A 16,789-nucleotide genomic window follows, 5' to 3' on the forward strand; every position below is an offset into this window, starting at 1 on the left:
AAAAGATAAGTGACTATCTGAACGGTTATACACAACCTGGAAGGGGGTAATGTGGTATATCCACTACTTGTCGTATTATCCATCCTAGATTGGTGTTCCCAAACAGGAAAGATCGGGATCTAGACGTGTTTCCATTCTGAGTGAGCTTCTCCATAACACCGATTGAGCCTCTTCATCCATAACTTGGATCTATCGCCGAGATCAATTCATACAGGTAAAGCTGTCACATCACAGCATGTGGATCCTTCCTAATACACCTTATAACCGAGGACTGCTCACTGATAATTATTAATTCCGACTTAAGACTAAAGTATAAATAGGCAGATCACATTAATCGAAATAAAGATAATCCAACAGTCTCAAAGGATTCTTATTGTCTCTTTTGTTCTAAATTCTCTCATATATCACAACATGGAGCAGATATGCTTCGATCTGTGTAGCTCATCATTCATGCATCAGTGAGGTGACTATTGTTTCATCCATGGAAAATCACATATTTTTGTCCGAATTTTTTCTTCTTCTTTAGTTTTGCATCTCTTCTGTTTGCCTGGAAATCCCTCACTATCATTGCATCCATCATCCATCATCCAGACTATGGCGTGTATCTGATCCGGTCGATTCGATTATTATGAAAAAAGGTACCTTTTGTGTGATACGACTATCCGTTTTTCGACAAGAAAAAATTTACCTGTCCTTTTTCTCTATTCTGTCTTTAGCCTTTGGTTTTCTCTCCGGTTTTCTTTTGCCTGGCAAGCCATTCAAGCCATCCATCCCTCCAAAACCTTTCTACTTTGTTCGGGCACCAGATTGTGGCCAAACCGGTTTTTGTCGTCAAAGGCATCGTCGGTGGTGTGACTCTATTTTTCATTGGGAAACGCTGACGCGTCCTCCCCAGGTTCCTCTCATATGGATTGCTGCCCGTGGTATCGCCTTCGATATTTCTTCCCGACCATTTTATTTTGTAGTTGTAGTATGTATTTTGTATTTTATTCGATAGTCTTCTTGCAGTCTTTTCCTCCTTTTTTTTCCCACAGGGTTTTTAGGGGGTTTTTACAGACGCACCTATTGTATTTACTTTTTTTTTTATATTTGTATCCTTTCTTTATTTCGGTCGGGAAGCCCTCGGTATCTGCTGCATCAAACATCAAAGGTAAAATATCTCAACGAAATTTGAATCAACCAAAGAGCTTACTAACTCATTTTTTTTAAATACCCAACATTCCCACACATCTTTGTAGATCTATCATAACCTTGGGCGGGACAGAACGGAGGGGGTCAATAAGTGCTGCTTTGTTCATTAAAAGTGTTTCATGGTATGCCAGAGTATTGACATTAATATACCAAAGTTCCATCAAGAGTCTCGCCCAGGTTATGCCGTATTGCGTTAGGCTTTTTGTCTGACGAATGTCGCTCAAGGCAAGAGTGCGGCATCCAGTAGCAGGTGGCATCCATTGCACAGCGGGTGTACGGCTTGTTAGACATCAAATTATCATTCATTCGAGTGATCCACACCATTTTGATGGCATACATTGACAGTCATATAAAAGTACCGAATCACGAATTATTTGGAGAATGGATCATGCAAGCTGTTGATCCTTGCCACTCTTTCGACTACGCTGAGATAAAAAAAAATAATAGACTGCATGTAACGCATCTGTCAGCTGCAAGTGGGATGATATCATTGTCAAGCCTGCAGCCTCGATGCACGAAATTTAGAATGAACAAAAATTTGCCTACGCCGAACAATCAATGTGTGCTTACATGTATCATCTGAATCGGTGGACTCATCGGGTACTTTATCACCTGGCTTTTTTATGACTTGTTCAGTAAATCCAATTAATACACTAGACTTTCCAGTTATTCTTCCATAGACACACAATAAATGGTCGAAGTACAGGTATCACGTGAAATTGTAAAAAGATCACGTGCCGCACAGGCTTTATGGTGCAGAGAGAAATGAAATGAAAAAAAAAATTTATGGGCCAGAACGCCAGTTTTGTGAATACCCAAAAAGAACAAGAAAGACTTCCAGTGGCAAAAGAGGCATAATGGCATTTCGCTTCAATTGGCCAGAGTTCGATAGCGAATTCTATGATGAGGCCAAATCACAGCTGGAAGCCGCTTTGAACAAAGGAAATAAGCCCAAAAACATTGTTGATCATATCGCCGTGAAAGAGTTGCACATGGGCACACAGGTAAAACAAAAGAGAAAGCACCTTTGCAAGGTGACGGTTCTTTATTGCTTGAGGTTATACTAATGCAACGTATTTAGCCACCTGAACTAGAAATTCTGGAAATTGGTGAATTGTCTACCGACAAATTCCGTGGCATTTTCAAACTGACCTATGCTGGAGATGCGTATATTGTATTGCAGACCAAAGTTCAGGTAAATTTTTGACAAGTGACCTAAAACACATTCTGAACAAAGAAACTCAACGGTTTTTGGGGATTCGTTTGTAGGCTAATCCTATGCACAGTAAACAGTCGGATCTTCCACGGCATTCACGACCCAACATTTTAGCGGCGGATCAGCCGTTGGTGGTGCCCATGTTGCTAAGGATCAGTGATCTTAAACTGCGGGGGATTGTGGTCTTGGTAGTTTCGAAAACAAAGGGCATCACTCTTGTGTTCAAAAACGATCCATTGGAAAATATCCTCATTAGCTCCACGTTTGACAGTGTCACCAGTGTCCGCAACTTTTTACAACGCGAAATCGAAAAACAACTACGTAATTTATTCCAAGAAGATTTACCGGTGATGATTCACAACCTTAGTTTACGACATATTCAAAGCGAACAAGAGAAAGCCAAGAAACAGCAACAGGAAGAACGGCTAAAGGCGGAACGATTACGGCAAATTGAACGCGAGAGACGAGCCGACCATGGCACCATTTCTCCTTCATCACGATCGGTATTCTCGGATCCGGGAAGTCATCGACGATCGGCCATTTACAGTCACCCACCTCTTCCTTCCACGATGCTTCATTCTCCTACATCGTACGACACATTCTCTATGCCTGACCTATCACCCAATTTGCCTGCATCCTTACGATCCCAAACCCTCACTCCTTCCGTGGGCGAGCCCGTGCCTTCCGAAGGATACGGTTACCCATTCATCGACCAAACTTCCTTTTTGCAATGTCTACCGCCTGGAGCGCCTACCACGCTATACCGACCTGCGCATCTGTCGCAAATGTATACCTCATTTAGTGACCTCTACAGTCGCAGTGAGTCTCCGACCACCGTCGACGGTTATTTCGATTCCTCTCTCGCTCAATCTTTCGCTCACAGTTCCCGATCCAGTATTCCCATGACAACGGCCAATCTGTGGACACTCAATCGATTTTACAGTCAGCCATCCATGTCTCAATATGGGACTACGGAATACACACCTGTCGGTGGAATGCATGGATCGTCGGGATGGCCTGCTGAGGCGCAATTCGAGGATAGTCAGTCCGAAATGGATTCATACAACGGGTCGCCGTCGTCGGCGAATTCGGTGGCGGCTGCAGCAGAAACCATGTACGCTTCAGATGATGCGGATGCGCCGTGGTATGTGACGGAAGGGCCTGAATTACCGTCATTACGCAATCACAGTCAACATTTGACGATGCCATTGGATCAGGAAGTGGTGATTGATCCAGTGGAGAATTCCGTGGCGGCCAAACTGGCTCAACTGACCTGCATCAACCGAACCATCTCCCCCTTTGCCCACCACATCGACCATTTCACCTACCGAAGTCTGCCACACACGGTCAAGAAAATTGACGCAAAACCCAGGCACAAAAAAGTACCCAAACGACGTTTCATCCGACTCAACACCAGCGGATCAAGTGTACCCTCCAGCGCACCTTCCAGCGCACCTTCAAGTGTCACCCCAAGCGTACCTCCAAGCGTACCGACTAGTTCTTAACGGAAGTCGTAGATATCAATGTCATTCTCCTTTTGATTCCCTTTGTCATATTTTTCTCAATCTTTTGTTCCATCAATCAATTCATATAGTTTGTACAGTGGTTATTCTTTTCTTGTTTCATTGTAATTATCAACATTATTCTTTTTTGAAGAAAAAAAAAAGATGATGCAAACAAAAAGCCGGGGGAATACGAACCGTGTACAAAAATGGACGGAAAATAAGAAAGCAACAAAGAATGAGAAAAACAGAGAGGATGTGTGAGAAAGGAAAACTAAAAGAAAAAAGGGAGATGAAGCGAGAAACATTGGGATGACAAATAGATAGAACACAGAGAAAGAAAAAAAAAAGGGAAAAGAAGGCAAGCATTATTTTTTTGAAATAGAAATAAGAGTGAAATCAAACAAGCGAAAAACAAAACAAAAAAAAAAAACGACGGATGATAAAATCAAGAACAAAGAAACGGATCAATGGAGGGATGGAGGAAAGATGCAACGAAGGGATGGTTTTTTTTTTCTATCGATGTGAACGCACGGGAAGTTTGTCGGTATAGTTGAGTTGACCGTAACCCAGAATCCACCACCAAATGGCTTCATAGCAGAACACGAATTGACGCATGGTTTGTACCATGCTAAGTCGTTGTTCTCTAAACAAGGCAATGGTTTCCAGTAGCACATCTTTGTGATCGTCGAGATCATGGGAAGATTGCGATATCCGCCGTAAGACCGTATCGATCACACAGAAAGCCCCCGATCGTCCGCATCCCGCTGAACAGTGAACAACCATGGGACCGATATTAGGTTCTTGAGATTCATACAATTGCTGGGCATCATTGGCCGCTTCAATCACTTGCAATGTGCCTAGCGGGTTTTCAGGGACACCAAAGTCCATCCATCCCGTGTAATGCAGCTGAGTCACCATACGTCGTGTGTTGGCTCCTTCATGAGCCAGTACCAATTGTCGAACAATGACAACATCATCCGCATTTTGTTGTTCGCCATTTCGTTTAACTGAGCGAATCGTTTCCGACAACAGAGTGACTGAAAGCTTGCCATACTGTGTAGGCTGGTTCGGTGTGGATGGCCAGTAACGATGGCATTTAATCTGTCAACCATTATATGAATAAATAATCTTCTGGAACAGTGACTAAAACCGGACATGTCTTACCTTGTTCATTTCTTCTTCTTTGGTCAACATCACAAGCACACGCGAATTTTGTTCCCAGATAACTTGCCAAAAATCATTAAATGTAGCTGGCAACGGACCCTGGGTGGAAATATAGCGTCGATATGGTTGATCTAGCCCGTCGGTTTTCATGATTTGCAAGGATGCTTTACTGACGTGGTCAGGAGCATCCGTGGCCGCGCTGTTATTGGGAACATATTGGATATAACTGGCATTGATGTAATCGGTTGGTCCGTGAGGTTGTGCAATCTTGACACGCGTATATTCTGTCAATGCAGAAAAAAAAAGGGGGGGGGAGAGAAAGATGATGCGTTACCAAACTGGGATTGACTTTGGAACGTGAAAGAAAAAATCCATGGCACTTACCGAATGGCCAAATGTTGGTGTAACGGTTCAAGGTGCCCATTTCAATACCCGCCACAATACTGAGGGGGAAATCGGGAGGATTGGTATTTGTATGTTTAGAGTGGAAGAGCATGATATTCTGCAAACGGCGCTGCTCTGTGCGTTCCAGTTTCTAAATAGGCAATAAAAAATGTCAGCTCTTCTCAAACGTTGTACAGGGGTGAAACGGAGCTGTGAGTGAATCATTATATGGCTCACCTCATACATCTCCGCCAACAATTGAGGCCCAGATGAAAACTCAATTGTATTTCGTAGCCATGTGGGTGCCACGTAGACGTTGTCTTTTTCAATATGAGCCCCAGCAACACAACGGGGTTCGGTCTTTTCTGGTTTCACATAGCCGGTCTGTGGATCAGCATTGCAATTTTCCGGCAGATTGATAGGGAACCGTTCGCGAATGGGACCATGCGAAAGTTCCATATTTTGACGAATGTTGGAGAAAAAGGGGTTAAATGCTTGATTATCAAACTGAGGCATCGGCGCTGTGAAAGGACCGAGCGACGATGTAGGAGGTGGCAAGTTGGAAAGTTGGAGTTGCGGTCGACGACGACCTTCTAGCGGATTTTGTGCTTCTCGATGAGGATGAATACTGAACGCTGGAGGTAATGATCGGCCTGCGTCGGCACGATTCGATACAGGTGGACTCGATTCACATTGGGTTGGAAACGCACCCATAAAAGCGTCAAATCCGCCTAACGTGACATAAACAAAAAAGATAAAAAGGTTTAGAAAAAAATATAAAAAGGATAATAAGACGATCTAGAACTTGGTACCGACCTTTGAGAAATTTTAAACTGCCTTGATAACCGGCTTGACTGAATTTGGCACAAAGGAAATTGGCCGCACAATTATCAGGAAGAAATTGTGACCCTTGATCATAAATAATAATATGATCATACTCCTTCCATCGTTTCAATCGATCACGGTCATTGTCTAGGACAATCGCTTCGTACACTTTTTCCAGCGTAAATGTCGGTCGCTTCAAAATCGTATTGGGTACCGCCACATTGATAGCGGTGCGGATTCTAGCGTGGGTATACTGTACAAAGGAACGAACATCGAGAATCAAGATGCGATCGCCATGGCTGGTCATCAGTTCATTTAACCGTTGCGTTTCCATAGCACTCGGTTGTCCGGGCACCGCCTGTTTCCGACGAGCCGCCAAACTCGACCCGACAGCTGCCATGGATAAGACGGGCGGTGGGGTCGGTGACATGTTGTTTTTCTTTTCTCCCACCGGTGTCAACACCGTAGGCTGACTGGCATGACGATGTTGAATGGCATTGAGAAAATCTTGGTGCAAGGCCGGATTGATCGGGGCGGTGTAGTAAGGCGTGGAAGCCGTGTTTGGTTGCTGATCTTCCCCCAGCATGGGTGGCATGTTTAGTGGTGTAAAATAATTTTCATTCGTTTGTCTTCGGTGGGTGGGCGAATCATAGGCAACACTCATGGTATTTTGGAGAAAATGGTAGAAATCAACGAAAGGAGAAGCACTACAAAGAGAAATGCTTACTCAGAAAAGAGGAAAAACGAATCAAACCAACAACAGAGAAAGGAAAAAAAAAAGATATAGAAAAAAACAACAAAAAAGGGATTTACTGTGGGATTAGGCGGTTCATTAAAAAAATCAGTTTCTTTTTTTTTGTTTGGGAAGGGGGTTGTTGACCTTCAATAACTGGTCATTTTTGTGCAACAGATTCGTCATAATTTCCAAAAAAGGTTAATGACGTCTGTCATGGTTACGTGATTTGCAATTTATTCAATTAGAGATGTCGCATTTTAAAAAAAAACGCCGACTCTCGACGATTCGCTTGAGCAGATCCATCACATTACCCCACCGAAGAGAGCCTAAAAAAAGGCCCAACCTCTGTGTCAACTGCTGTGAAACAATTTTGAAGCCATCTTCCTCCTCTGTTCCTATGCTTCGTTTATGAAAATTTTTCAGTCTATTCGCTGCATCTCCAAATCCCGTTATTCCTTTTTTGTAAAAACACACGACTTTTTTTTTCTTCTTCCCCCCATCGCAGAACTTTTTGATCATTCTACGAATCAAAGACAAATAAAAAAAGGCGTCTCGTTTTTTTTTAACAAAAAAAAAAAACTCCCTGAAAGGACAGGCAACAGTTTTTTTTTTTATTGCTCAAAAAGCAACTAAGCATACTCGAGAAAATATCATAAACACATTGTAAAGTTACTATCGGAAATAGAAACAATGACAATAGCATACAAGACAAAACAAAAAACGAAAAATGGAGAAAACCAAAATACAAAGAAAAGCTAGGTTATTGGAGTATGCTGTGACGTTAAACAAGGATTTTAACGAAGACGACGGAAGTTGTCGCGGTTGTTCTTGAAGAACTCGAGAACTTCGGTGGGCTGGCGTTGAAGAGCTTCTTGCAAGTCGTTGGTGGTGATATCAACCTTGTTTTCGTTGGCCAACTGCCACCATTCAATGATGGTTTCGATGCACACCTCGTTCAAGTACTTGCCAAGAGGGAAAGTGTAGGGCTTGTCGCTTTCGCCGGCCAATTCGTGCTGCTGAGGACGTTCCTTGAAACGCTTGTCTTCGCGCATCTTGGTAAGGTATTCCTTGGTCTCGTTGGGCTTGGTTTCACGGTACTGCATTTCGTCGCGGCCAAGACCCTGCGCCATCTGGCGACATAATTCTTCACTGCTGAAGTTTTGCTTGGGAGTGAATTGCCACAACTTGCGTTCACCACTGAAGATGGAGCTCTTGTCGTGACGCTTGCTGAGTTGAACCATGGCACCAACGACGTCATGGAGATCGATACAACCCCACTTGGCGTTCTTCTTGACGGGCAATGGGAGAACGTTCTGTCCCTCAACCATGGGAGCCAAGTAGTAGAAGATCTGGGTATACACGGGGTGGCGGACGATCCAGTGCTTCTCCTTGAACTGCTCTTCGATCTTTTGTTCAAGTTGACGGTATTGCTTCATGTGCTTCCATTCACCAGTACCCTGTTCCTGGCATCGGTCAACACCAATGCTAAAGGGGGGATAAAAAAAAAAAGGTTACAGTTAAATTAAGGGTGAAAAAGCGCAAAAAAAAATCATTCGATTGATACATACAGGGAGAACATGCCAACATATTCTACGTTTTGCTGCTTGCAGGCCTTGATGACGTTTTCACCCTCTTGGACACGCTTGTGGGAGAACTCAGGGATGATCATACAGAGCTTGACATTGTGGAACACTTCGCGGATTTCATTTTCGTTTTCATAGTTGACCTCCTTGATTTCGGCACCCATTTCCTTGAGCTTGTCCAAACCCTGACGGTTGCGGCACAAAAGACGGAGCTTGAACTGTTCATGGCTTTCCTGGCGCTTCATGTTTTCGAGGAAACACCATGACAAGGCATAGCCGAGGAGGGAGTCGACGTTGGTGATAACACAGACTTGCTGAGAAGACATTGTTTGTAAAATTGAGAGTAGAAGAGAAGATTGAATTGAATTGTTTTCCGTCGACCCAATTCTTCGCTCCTTATATATCTGAATCTTCCACCTTCAATCCATCATTCACCTGTATTTCATTCAAGTTCTCAACAAGATCTTGTTGTTTCGTTGATGGGAAAAAAAAATTAAAATAAACCAGCTCATCCTTCCCGATCCAACAAGTTCCCCAAAAAGGAAAGACCATGACGGTCAAACTCCGCGCTTGAAATTTATTTTTTTTCATTGAACATAAAGCACTGTGTCAACCACTGAACTTTCTTCAAGCATTCAACCTGTCATGTCCTTGTTTTCCAAAGTCGTGCGCGCCATGCGCAAAATTGCTCCTTTAGAACTGGCAGACCAGTCGTGGGATAATGTTGGTATTTTGGTGGGTACGTTTCATTGCCATGGGGAAAACCGAGCCATTTCCAAGGAAGAAAAAAAGACCTGGCTTTCACATGTCGCGCTTTGTCAACATGCTATTGACCACCATTTGTTTTTTCTATTATTATTATTATTACTATTACTCAAACTCGTTTTTTGTATATCTTTAGAACCGCCTTATCCTTCCCCAAAATTCAACAAAGTATTTCTCACGATCGATTTGACACCCCAAGTTTTGGAAGAAGCACTTTCCGATCCTAAAGTACGCGAGCATGCTTTGTGAATTAATTTTTATTATGCATGCATTTCAGTGATTAATGACGGTTGATACTAGGTGGGGACCATTGTGTCGTATCATCCACCCATTTTTAGAGCCATGAAACGCTTGACGCAATCGGATGTCAAACAAGATATTGTGATGAAAGCAATTGCTCGTGGGGTCGGCATCTATTCGCCTCATACCGCCTGTGACAACTGTGTAAACGGAGGTAAGATTGATTTGTTTGATATTGATCTCAGATCGTGGGAGCAAAAAAAAAGAAGATAAAAATAACAGGTTTACTTTTTCTAATGCGCTTCTATTGCATACAAACTAGTCAATGACTGGCTTGCAAGTGGACTTGGCAAAGGCGTGGTTGAACCCATTATTGCAACTGAAAATCCTCCGGAAGGTACGAAAAAAAAAAAATAGAGGCGCTCATGGTCAGTGAAAACAGGTTTGAAAAATGAACTAATGAGGCCATGGAACTAGGTCAAGAGAATTCAGGTACCGGGCGTCTGTTTGTCTATGATGAACCCACTTCTTTGGGAACCGTCATTGCCCGTGTGAAAGAGCTGACAGGACTTTCTCATGGTAAGAAAAACAAAAAATCGGGCACCCTCATGTGCGCCAATACGCGCCAAATGGGCAATAGAACTCAATATATCTTTTTTTTTTCCAGTGCGAGTGGCTACGGCCGAACCCCATATGCAGAAAGGACAGGATTTGATCAAAACCGTGGCTATTTGTGCTGGTTCGGGTTCATCCGTCCTGAACCCCGTCAAGGCCGATCTTTACTTTTCGGGTGAAATGGGCCACCACGATGTTCTCGCTGCATTGGCTCAAGACACCAGTGTCATCCTCTGTAAGTCCATCCTTCCCGTCTAATGGTACCTATCTAACGCTATTTGTTTTCTTCATCCTAGGCGAACACTCAAACACGGAGCGTGGTTATCTGTCGGCCGTCCTGCAACCAGCATTGCAAAAGGCTTTAGCCAATGAAAGCTCCGAGGAAGGTGAAGCCATCGAAATCATTGTCAGCAAACTTGATAAAGATCCGCTTCAAATCGTGTAAAAAGAAGAAAGAAAACAAAAATCGTGTATTATAAAGGACATATGTCTGTGCTGTAATATGGTTCTCTCGTTTATTCTATTGGAGTGGTGGAGTAACTATTGGTATTTTTGGGCGACAATTTTAGCAATGGTTTGCAGTTGAATGTTGCTGGTGCCTTCGTAGATGGCGCCAATTTTGGCATCGCGATAGAATTTCTCGACGCCTGTTTCGCGCACAAATCCATTACCGCCCATCCATTCTACAGCATAACTGGCAGCTTCCTCGGCCACTTTGGAAGCGTAGTACTTGGCCATGGCCGCTTCCATCACAAAAGGTTGCTTTTCTTCCTTGAGTCGCGCCGCATTGTAGGTTAACAATCGCGCCGCTTCAATTTGAACAGCCACTATGAGATGAAAAAAATGTGGTGAATACAACCGCGTCCTTCGCATCAACAATTTGCTACGGAACCTACCTTGTGCGTATTGGAATTGCATTGCTTGAAAATCGCCAATGCGTTGACCAAACTGTTTTCTTTCCATCATGTATGGCAACGCAAGATCATATGCGCCTTGAGCTAAACCGATCATTTGCGCGGCAATACCAATACGGCCTTCGTTGAGAGAATCAATCGCATACTTGTAACCGTGACCGACTTGGCCCAACACATTCTCCTTTGGCACTTTGACGTTATCAAAGTTCAACACACAGGTCGACGAAGACCGAATACCAAGTTTCTTTTCCTTTTTAGCCACTTCGACACCCCAATCCTTCTCGACCACAAAAGCCGTGATCCCTTTGTATCCTTTGGAAGGATCACTAAAGGAATTCTTAGACCTTATTCTAACCATGTTGGCATATCATCCATCACTTACACATTGGCAAAAACAACAAAGATTTCTGCTTCGGCCGAATTGCTGATCCACATCTTGCTACCGTTCAGCACATAATGATCTCCTTTATCTTCTGCTCGTGTCTTTAGAGCGAAAGCGTCGCTACCAGCCCCCGCTTCAGAAATACAGAAACTGCCAACCGTATCGGAAGCCAATCGTGGCAAATATCGTTCTTTGAGTTCCCTTGACCCATTTTTGCGGATCACCGTGTTGGTTACGGTATTCTATCCATAGTCATATTAGCCTGAAGAAAGCTATCCAATACAATCCTAAAGGAGTCCTTACATGGATATCACACAAAGCGCTCACAGCTGGGTCAACTTTGGCCAATTCTATCACACATCCGTCAGCAACTGGGCGACCTTTTTCTCTTGTAAACTTTGCAAGGCCGAGAACTCACCTTCAATGGCCAGCACAGTGGCTGTAAAAGAACATTCGGCGCCTCCCAGGTCGGCTTCCGTCTCCAGACCCATCAGTCCTTGCTCAAACATTTTGTCGATAATGTCCATGTCCATTTTCTCATTCTCATCCATAGCTTGCACCCGAGGCTGAATCACGTCCTGCGCGAATCGATTCACTACCCGTATGGATTAATTTTATATTTTAGACCTCCCATTTGAGGATATGCATTACCTGTCTCTTTGAGCATCAGTTCCTCTTCAGTAAAGGCATGAAGCGATGTGGGTGCTCCAGAAATACTAGGCGTAGCGTACTTTAAGCTGTACTGCCTGTAGGAAATATCGAGGAAACAGTTAAAATGAAATATTAGCATGGAGGTCGTGTTTGCGATTGAGGGGGTGAGGTTTGGATCCTTCTGTTTACCGTTTGGAGCATCGAGGCAAGACGGAACGAGTCGTAAAAAAAGGAAGAGTGCGACGTAAAAAGCTCATTATTTACAACAATAATGGAGAAGAAGGGCAAAAGGATCATCAGAGCCGCAAACAAGGGTTTTTTTACTACAAGGCATGACAACCACCGTCAATTTTCCCACGGTGATGTTCTACCAAAACCATAGATAGAGTTTAGCGTTGAAATGGCAACTGTTCATTTGCGGAATTCTGGGTTTCTAACTCAATGCACTTGAAATGCGCTTTAACAAAAAAAAAAAAAAAAAAAAAAAAAAGAGCAGCATTCATCTTCTATTGCACCCTTTGTTATACAAGTCCTTTGAGATTCGCCGGCTGCGAGGGTGTGCTGCCGGAACAAGACAACCAAACGAAAAAAAAAAGGAAAAAACACCAGATATTCTGTGTAAAATGCAAAATCAATGCATGTAGACAGTAATAAGAATCATTTCTTGCTGGCTTTTGTGTATGACTTGTTCTTGTAAATAAAAATAAAAACCAGCATTTGGAACTTGGTAAGGGTTCCTGAAAACAAGATAATAGTCAGTGTTCTTGATGTTGGGAATGTGGCCCTAAGCTTGAAAGCATGGAAAACTAACGGTGGTAATAATTGAGAAGGCGGTACTGTAATGATGCTACAGATAGATGGTGAAAATATTGTTGTTCATTAAATTACTGCGCGGGCATTCTGCAACAGCTAAAACTTGGCTCTCAAAAGAAGTTGGGCGGCATTAAACCGGAGATGACAATATAACAAAAGACAAATGCCCTGATCTTGCCTTATACTCTTATTTTCAATACAAAATGTGGTTCAATAGTTTTTTTATTTTTATTTTTATTTATTTTTCTGGTTCAAATTCACTAGGTTGTCGATAATATCATCTTTTAATCTTCTGTGAGTGAGGTCAGCGGTGAGTGGGCGGGGTCCTTTATCCTTTCTTCTATAATCATCTCCGGTCCAAGACAACAATTCAAAGTCGAAATATTCGTATGTCGATGGTTTCCCTACGGTGCCATTTTCTGGAAAATCAGCCGTACACTTGCAACGACCAATCTCTTCCCAAATAGGTGGCATCCCTTTCCAAGTCGAACCGCCGCACATCGTAAATTCTCCAAACAACTCTAGGACACTGTCAGCAAGTAAATATTCGAAAGGATAAATGCTGCTTCACAGAGGAAAATCCGAAAACTGGGAGCGTGCCATCTTCAAATTCGGTCATCCGAGATCGCCTCAGCCGGATCGATCGGTGTCATGGCAGAATTCAAGACGGTGTTGGTAAAGTAACTTTCGCTCAAGTGTTTGCGCCGGTAGTGTTCGTGGAAAACACCAGAGTTGGTCCCACCAAGATCCTATGGCGATCAGACAGCCCTAAAATAGACCATCATGCCGAGGAAAAACGCGACCTTGGGTTGGAGTTTGGCAAGGGCACACAATCAGTGATAAACAGGATGGTCATCACGAAGCGTAGCGTAGGAGCCAAGTCGATGATCGAGCGGTGGATGGGCACTGAAGGAACTTCAGCAACAAGGGAACGGATAACACGGAATAATATGGACCCAACGTCTTTTGGATGTTGGCGGCCACCGTTTCATTTGCCTTGGATATATCCGATGACATAATTCCTGCCATGCTCTCCAGGATACGGTTGTTCAATTCAATGCTTCCAATGATAGGCATTTTAGTATTGTTGAGGGTGGGGTTGGCTGAGGGAAACGAACTTCTCCTGCGTGAGTATCGACGGATGGCACGGTGTTCCTGAAGAGCGTCGTATCAAAAGATGACTGGTTGGGAAAGCGCGTCAACCACATGGCAACGGACTGGGAGCGTCAAACTACCGAAGGAGATGTTAACCAACGTAGACCCTCTTGTAGGAACCAACGCTGCGTTGGCAGCGCCTGAGAACTGAAGCCTATGGTAACCATCCACCTGTAAGCTTAACTGCGAGCGAATGGCCGAAATATTGGCACCCGTATCCACTAGACAAGTGGTAGAGGCACCATTAATGGAGCACTGCCGTTTCGGGATTGAGTCATGGATTTTGGAGGCGGTGAGTGAGGCCGAAGGGATGGAAATGTTGATGGCGATAGACCTGGTTGATACTGGCTCCTGGGTCCTCATAGAGTGTACCCTGTACCAAGGCACAGCGCCATAATTGACTTCTGCCTGTGATGTATTGACAGCTGGAGTAGGCGAGATTCGAACAGGACTTTGTTCACCAAAGGCGGGGCCAGGTGGCCAGCGCAGACGTCGCGATAATATCATTGAACGTTGGCCATGCAAGGATACAATAAAGTCCTTTTGGATATTTGCTTCAGAAGGTGACTTGACCACCGTTGATGTGCGATCGCTGGAATACCCTGGAAGCAATAACTGATGAGTTTTCGGTCTCCGTTGATTTTTTTTTTACACCTTCGTGATCACCGCAAGTAAACACTGTGTATGGCTGACAATAATGTGGCAAAGCCAGATGACCGGAAACATGGCAAAGGAAGTATGTGCTTGGGTGGTGGAAGCTCGATCGAAGCTGTCTTGCTTGGCCAGCCAGATCGAAGGATTCGGTTGACCGTGTCGATGCATTTGACTCGATGTCCTTGGCTTTTGTCCAACTGTCTTGCTTGGCCAACCGCATTGTAAGGCTCGACTGACCGTGTCGATGCATTTGACTCGATCTCCGGGGCTTTCATCCCGCTGTCTTGGTCGATAACAATCTTGGTATACTGTGGAGATGCAGCAAAGTAAAAAGACAATGGTCCCACTTTGGGTTCTTCTTTTTGATCAAGTCGGACGGCTGACGTGCCCAAGCAGTCGCACATTTGCGTTCCAACCACCAGCTTGGAACCATCTCTGGTGGTTTGAATACATGGCCATATGTCGATACTTCGGACTGGCTGTGAGAATTGAGGAGCCCGAAGTAGACAGCTGGCGGTGGGCATCTACCGATTTCGTCCGACCATAGGCCTCTACCGCATTCACCAGAATAGTATCACTCTTAATAACATTCTTGAGTATTGAGCCACTCAGTACTTGGGCGCAAGCAAACTTGGGCTGTTGTTCAGCGTCCAATCTTTGTTGAGCAAGAGTGCTCTTCATCCAATTCGAAACAATGACGACCAGAGAGCATTCCTTGGTAAGGTGATTTGTGTATCTTGTAAATGGCAGTCCCATTCCCTTCATCGAAGAGAGAATTTGATTTCCTTCCGCGTGAGCCGGACATGACTGGTTGGCGTAGTGGTTTATACCACTTGAAGAAAGAACCAACTGGACTTGACCCCAATGCAAGAATCATTGGCATAGATCCAGGTAAACTTCGCTATCAATGGAAATACATCAAGACTTTTAACTTATGAATATCAGCATCAATAGGTTTACGATCTGTTATAACAACGGTAGATTCAAATGAAAATCTACATATGCCTGAGGAACGAGATAGACACGTTTTCTCGATATCGGAGCATATCAGTAAGTAGAAGTTAAATTGGGCAAAAATGTATTTACTTATTTGGCATCCTTCGAAATACAGACGAAGCAGCATGTTCCATTGGAGTCATCAGATCGAAATGAACAATAGAAGATCTGCGAGCATTCAGGATGTATATGACCGATTGGGTGAGAACCCTGCCAAATGTGGTACGGTCGCAGAATTCCGAGACCATTTAAGAACTTTAGCAAGTGTCCACAACAGGTAAGTTGCATATCGTCAGATCGATTCTCAGGACTTAAAACTTTCAAGAACAGGCTGTACAATTTCAATCGGTCGTATTGTCACCGAGAGAAACGGGCTTTACTCGAGAGACAGCGGCAAATGACCATGCACAAAACGGCCGACAGCTTGTTAGGAGACCCAGAAAAAAGAAACTGCAAGTGAGTTTCGTGTTATCGTACGTAAAAGTGATAGCGGCTCATTCTATGCTATAGAAACCATTGTGGGTCTACAAGCAGTCCAAACGATGCCGCAAGCGAAGACGACAGAGAGCCCGTCGCGGGCGGGAGAAAAGCGATGTAATTCGTACGAGGAAATAACTTATAAGATGAACGGATAGAAATTCCGACAAGTTCTTGCACAAAAAGCTCTTGTGCTCTGTGTAGATGAGTATAAGGCGAGTAAAGTATGTAGCAGTTGTGATACCACTACGATCGAAGTCCGAGACAACAATCAGTTGTTTTGCAGACACAAGTAAGTTACCAAAAGCCCGGGTAGATAACCAGATCGATATTCACGCAATTATACCTAGAAAAAAGAAGAAACGAGTGCGAGAAAATGACAAGAGACTGCGACAGAGATGTCTTGACGGAAACAACGACATCATTTGATACAGCTCAGCATTATCCACCGCTTTAACGTACATATCTGACAGTGAAGTTTAAGGTCAAAGGTATTTGAGCATTGTTTATCCGGTACGAATGT

At 43.8% G+C, this 16,789-nt stretch overlaps 6 protein-coding genes across 6 annotated transcripts; 2 read left to right on the forward strand and 4 right to left on the reverse strand.

Annotated features, from left to right (window-relative positions):
* Positions 1-2,048: 2,048 nt before the first annotated feature.
* Positions 2,049-3,912, forward strand: BYT42DRAFT_616075 (uncharacterized protein; the record flags this gene model as incomplete). The annotated part of the gene is made up of 3 exons (XM_051572029.1): positions 2,049-2,195; positions 2,273-2,386; positions 2,461-3,912. The coding sequence occupies 3 exons, from the start codon at positions 2,049-2,051 to the stop codon at positions 3,910-3,912; spliced, it is 1,713 nt and encodes a 570-aa protein (XP_051421001.1).
* A 157-nt stretch (positions 3,913-4,069) lies between these two features.
* Positions 4,070-7,130, reverse strand: BYT42DRAFT_518992 (protein-tyrosine phosphatase-like protein). Its single transcript, XM_051565253.1, has 5 exons — positions 6,277-7,130; positions 5,698-6,191; positions 5,461-5,611; positions 5,077-5,360; positions 4,070-5,013 (listed from the first exon to the last, which is right to left on the reverse strand). The coding sequence occupies exons 1-5, from the start codon at positions 6,947-6,949 to the stop codon at positions 4,426-4,428; spliced, it is 2,190 nt and encodes a 729-aa protein (XP_051421002.1). The 5' UTR covers positions 6,950-7,130; the 3' UTR covers positions 4,070-4,425.
* Positions 7,131-7,815: 685 nt separating this feature from the next.
* BYT42DRAFT_594778 (uncharacterized protein) lies at positions 7,816-8,849 on the reverse strand (the record flags this gene model as incomplete). The annotated part of the gene is made up of 2 exons (XM_051570795.1): positions 7,816-8,506; positions 8,590-8,849. The coding sequence occupies 2 exons, from the start codon at positions 8,847-8,849 to the stop codon at positions 7,816-7,818; spliced, it is 951 nt and encodes a 316-aa protein (XP_051421003.1).
* Positions 8,850-9,209: 360 nt separating this feature from the next.
* On the forward strand, positions 9,210-10,706 carry BYT42DRAFT_578297 (GTP cyclohydrolase 1 type 2/Nif3). The gene is made up of 7 exons (XM_051569278.1): positions 9,210-9,343; positions 9,506-9,597; positions 9,670-9,823; positions 9,932-10,006; positions 10,087-10,188; positions 10,277-10,459; positions 10,521-10,706. Exons 1-7 carry the CDS (start codon positions 9,250-9,252, stop codon positions 10,667-10,669), a joined length of 849 nt encoding a protein of 282 aa, XP_051421004.1. The 5' UTR covers positions 9,210-9,249; the 3' UTR covers positions 10,670-10,706.
* Positions 10,515-12,459, reverse strand: BYT42DRAFT_49454 (acyl-CoA dehydrogenase/oxidase). Its single transcript, XM_051564304.1, has 7 exons — positions 12,361-12,459; positions 12,172-12,266; positions 11,939-12,115; positions 11,824-11,858; positions 11,521-11,762; positions 11,121-11,464; positions 10,515-11,051 (listed from the first exon to the last, which is right to left on the reverse strand). The coding sequence occupies exons 1-7, from the start codon at positions 12,426-12,428 to the stop codon at positions 10,765-10,767; spliced, it is 1,248 nt and encodes a 415-aa protein (XP_051421005.1). The 5' UTR covers positions 12,429-12,459; the 3' UTR covers positions 10,515-10,764.
* A 2,520-nt stretch (positions 12,460-14,979) lies between these two features.
* BYT42DRAFT_578300 (uncharacterized protein) lies at positions 14,980-15,962 on the reverse strand. Its single transcript, XM_051569279.1, has one exon. It carries the CDS (start codon positions 15,556-15,558, stop codon positions 15,160-15,162), a length of 399 nt encoding a protein of 132 aa, XP_051421006.1. The 5' UTR covers positions 15,559-15,962; the 3' UTR covers positions 14,980-15,159.
* Positions 15,963-16,789: the final 827 nt, after the last annotated feature.

The sequence above is a fragment of the Radiomyces spectabilis genome, assembly GCF_025331425.1.
Source record: "Radiomyces spectabilis strain NRRL 2753 chromosome Unknown BYT42scaffold_10, whole genome shotgun sequence".
Classification (NCBI taxonomy): Eukaryota; Fungi; Mucoromycota; class Mucoromycetes; order Mucorales; family Radiomycetaceae; genus Radiomyces; species Radiomyces spectabilis.

Bases quoted from the DNA above. Each gene is read 5' to 3' on its own strand.
- BYT42DRAFT_518992 (XM_051565253.1), bottom strand. From the start codon at position 6,949: ATGAGTGTTGCCTATGATTCGCCCACCCACCGAAGACAAACGAATGAA. The intron at 5,612-5,697 runs GTGAGCCATATA...TTGCCTATTTAG, and splicing joins TGTTGGCGGAGATGTATGAG to AAACTGGAACGCACAGAGCA. The intron at 5,014-5,076 runs GTAAGACATGTC...AATGGTTGACAG, and splicing joins AAGAAGAAGAAATGAACAAG to ATTAAATGCCATCGTTACTG.
- BYT42DRAFT_578297 (XM_051569278.1), top strand. From the start codon at position 9,250: ATGTCCTTGTTTTCCAAAGTCGTGCGCGCCATGCGCAAAATTGCTCCT. The intron at 10,007-10,086 runs GTACGAAAAAAA...CCATGGAACTAG, and splicing joins AACTGAAAATCCTCCGGAAG to GTCAAGAGAATTCAGGTACC. The intron at 10,460-10,520 runs GTAAGTCCATCC...TCTTCATCCTAG, and splicing joins AGACACCAGTGTCATCCTCT to GCGAACACTCAAACACGGAG.
- BYT42DRAFT_49454 (XM_051564304.1), bottom strand. From the start codon at position 12,428: ATGAGCTTTTTACGTCGCACTCTTCCTTTTTTTACGACTCGTTCCGTC. The intron at 12,116-12,171 runs GTAATGCATATC...CCATACGGGTAG, and splicing joins ACTGATGCTCAAAGAGACAG to TGAATCGATTCGCGCAGGAC. The intron at 11,465-11,520 runs GTAAGTGATGGA...GAATTCCTTTAG, and splicing joins TTTGTTGTTTTTGCCAATGT to TGATCCTTCCAAAGGATACA.
- BYT42DRAFT_578300 (XM_051569279.1), bottom strand. From the start codon at position 15,558: ATGAAGGGAATGGGACTGCCATTTACAAGATACACAAATCACCTTACC.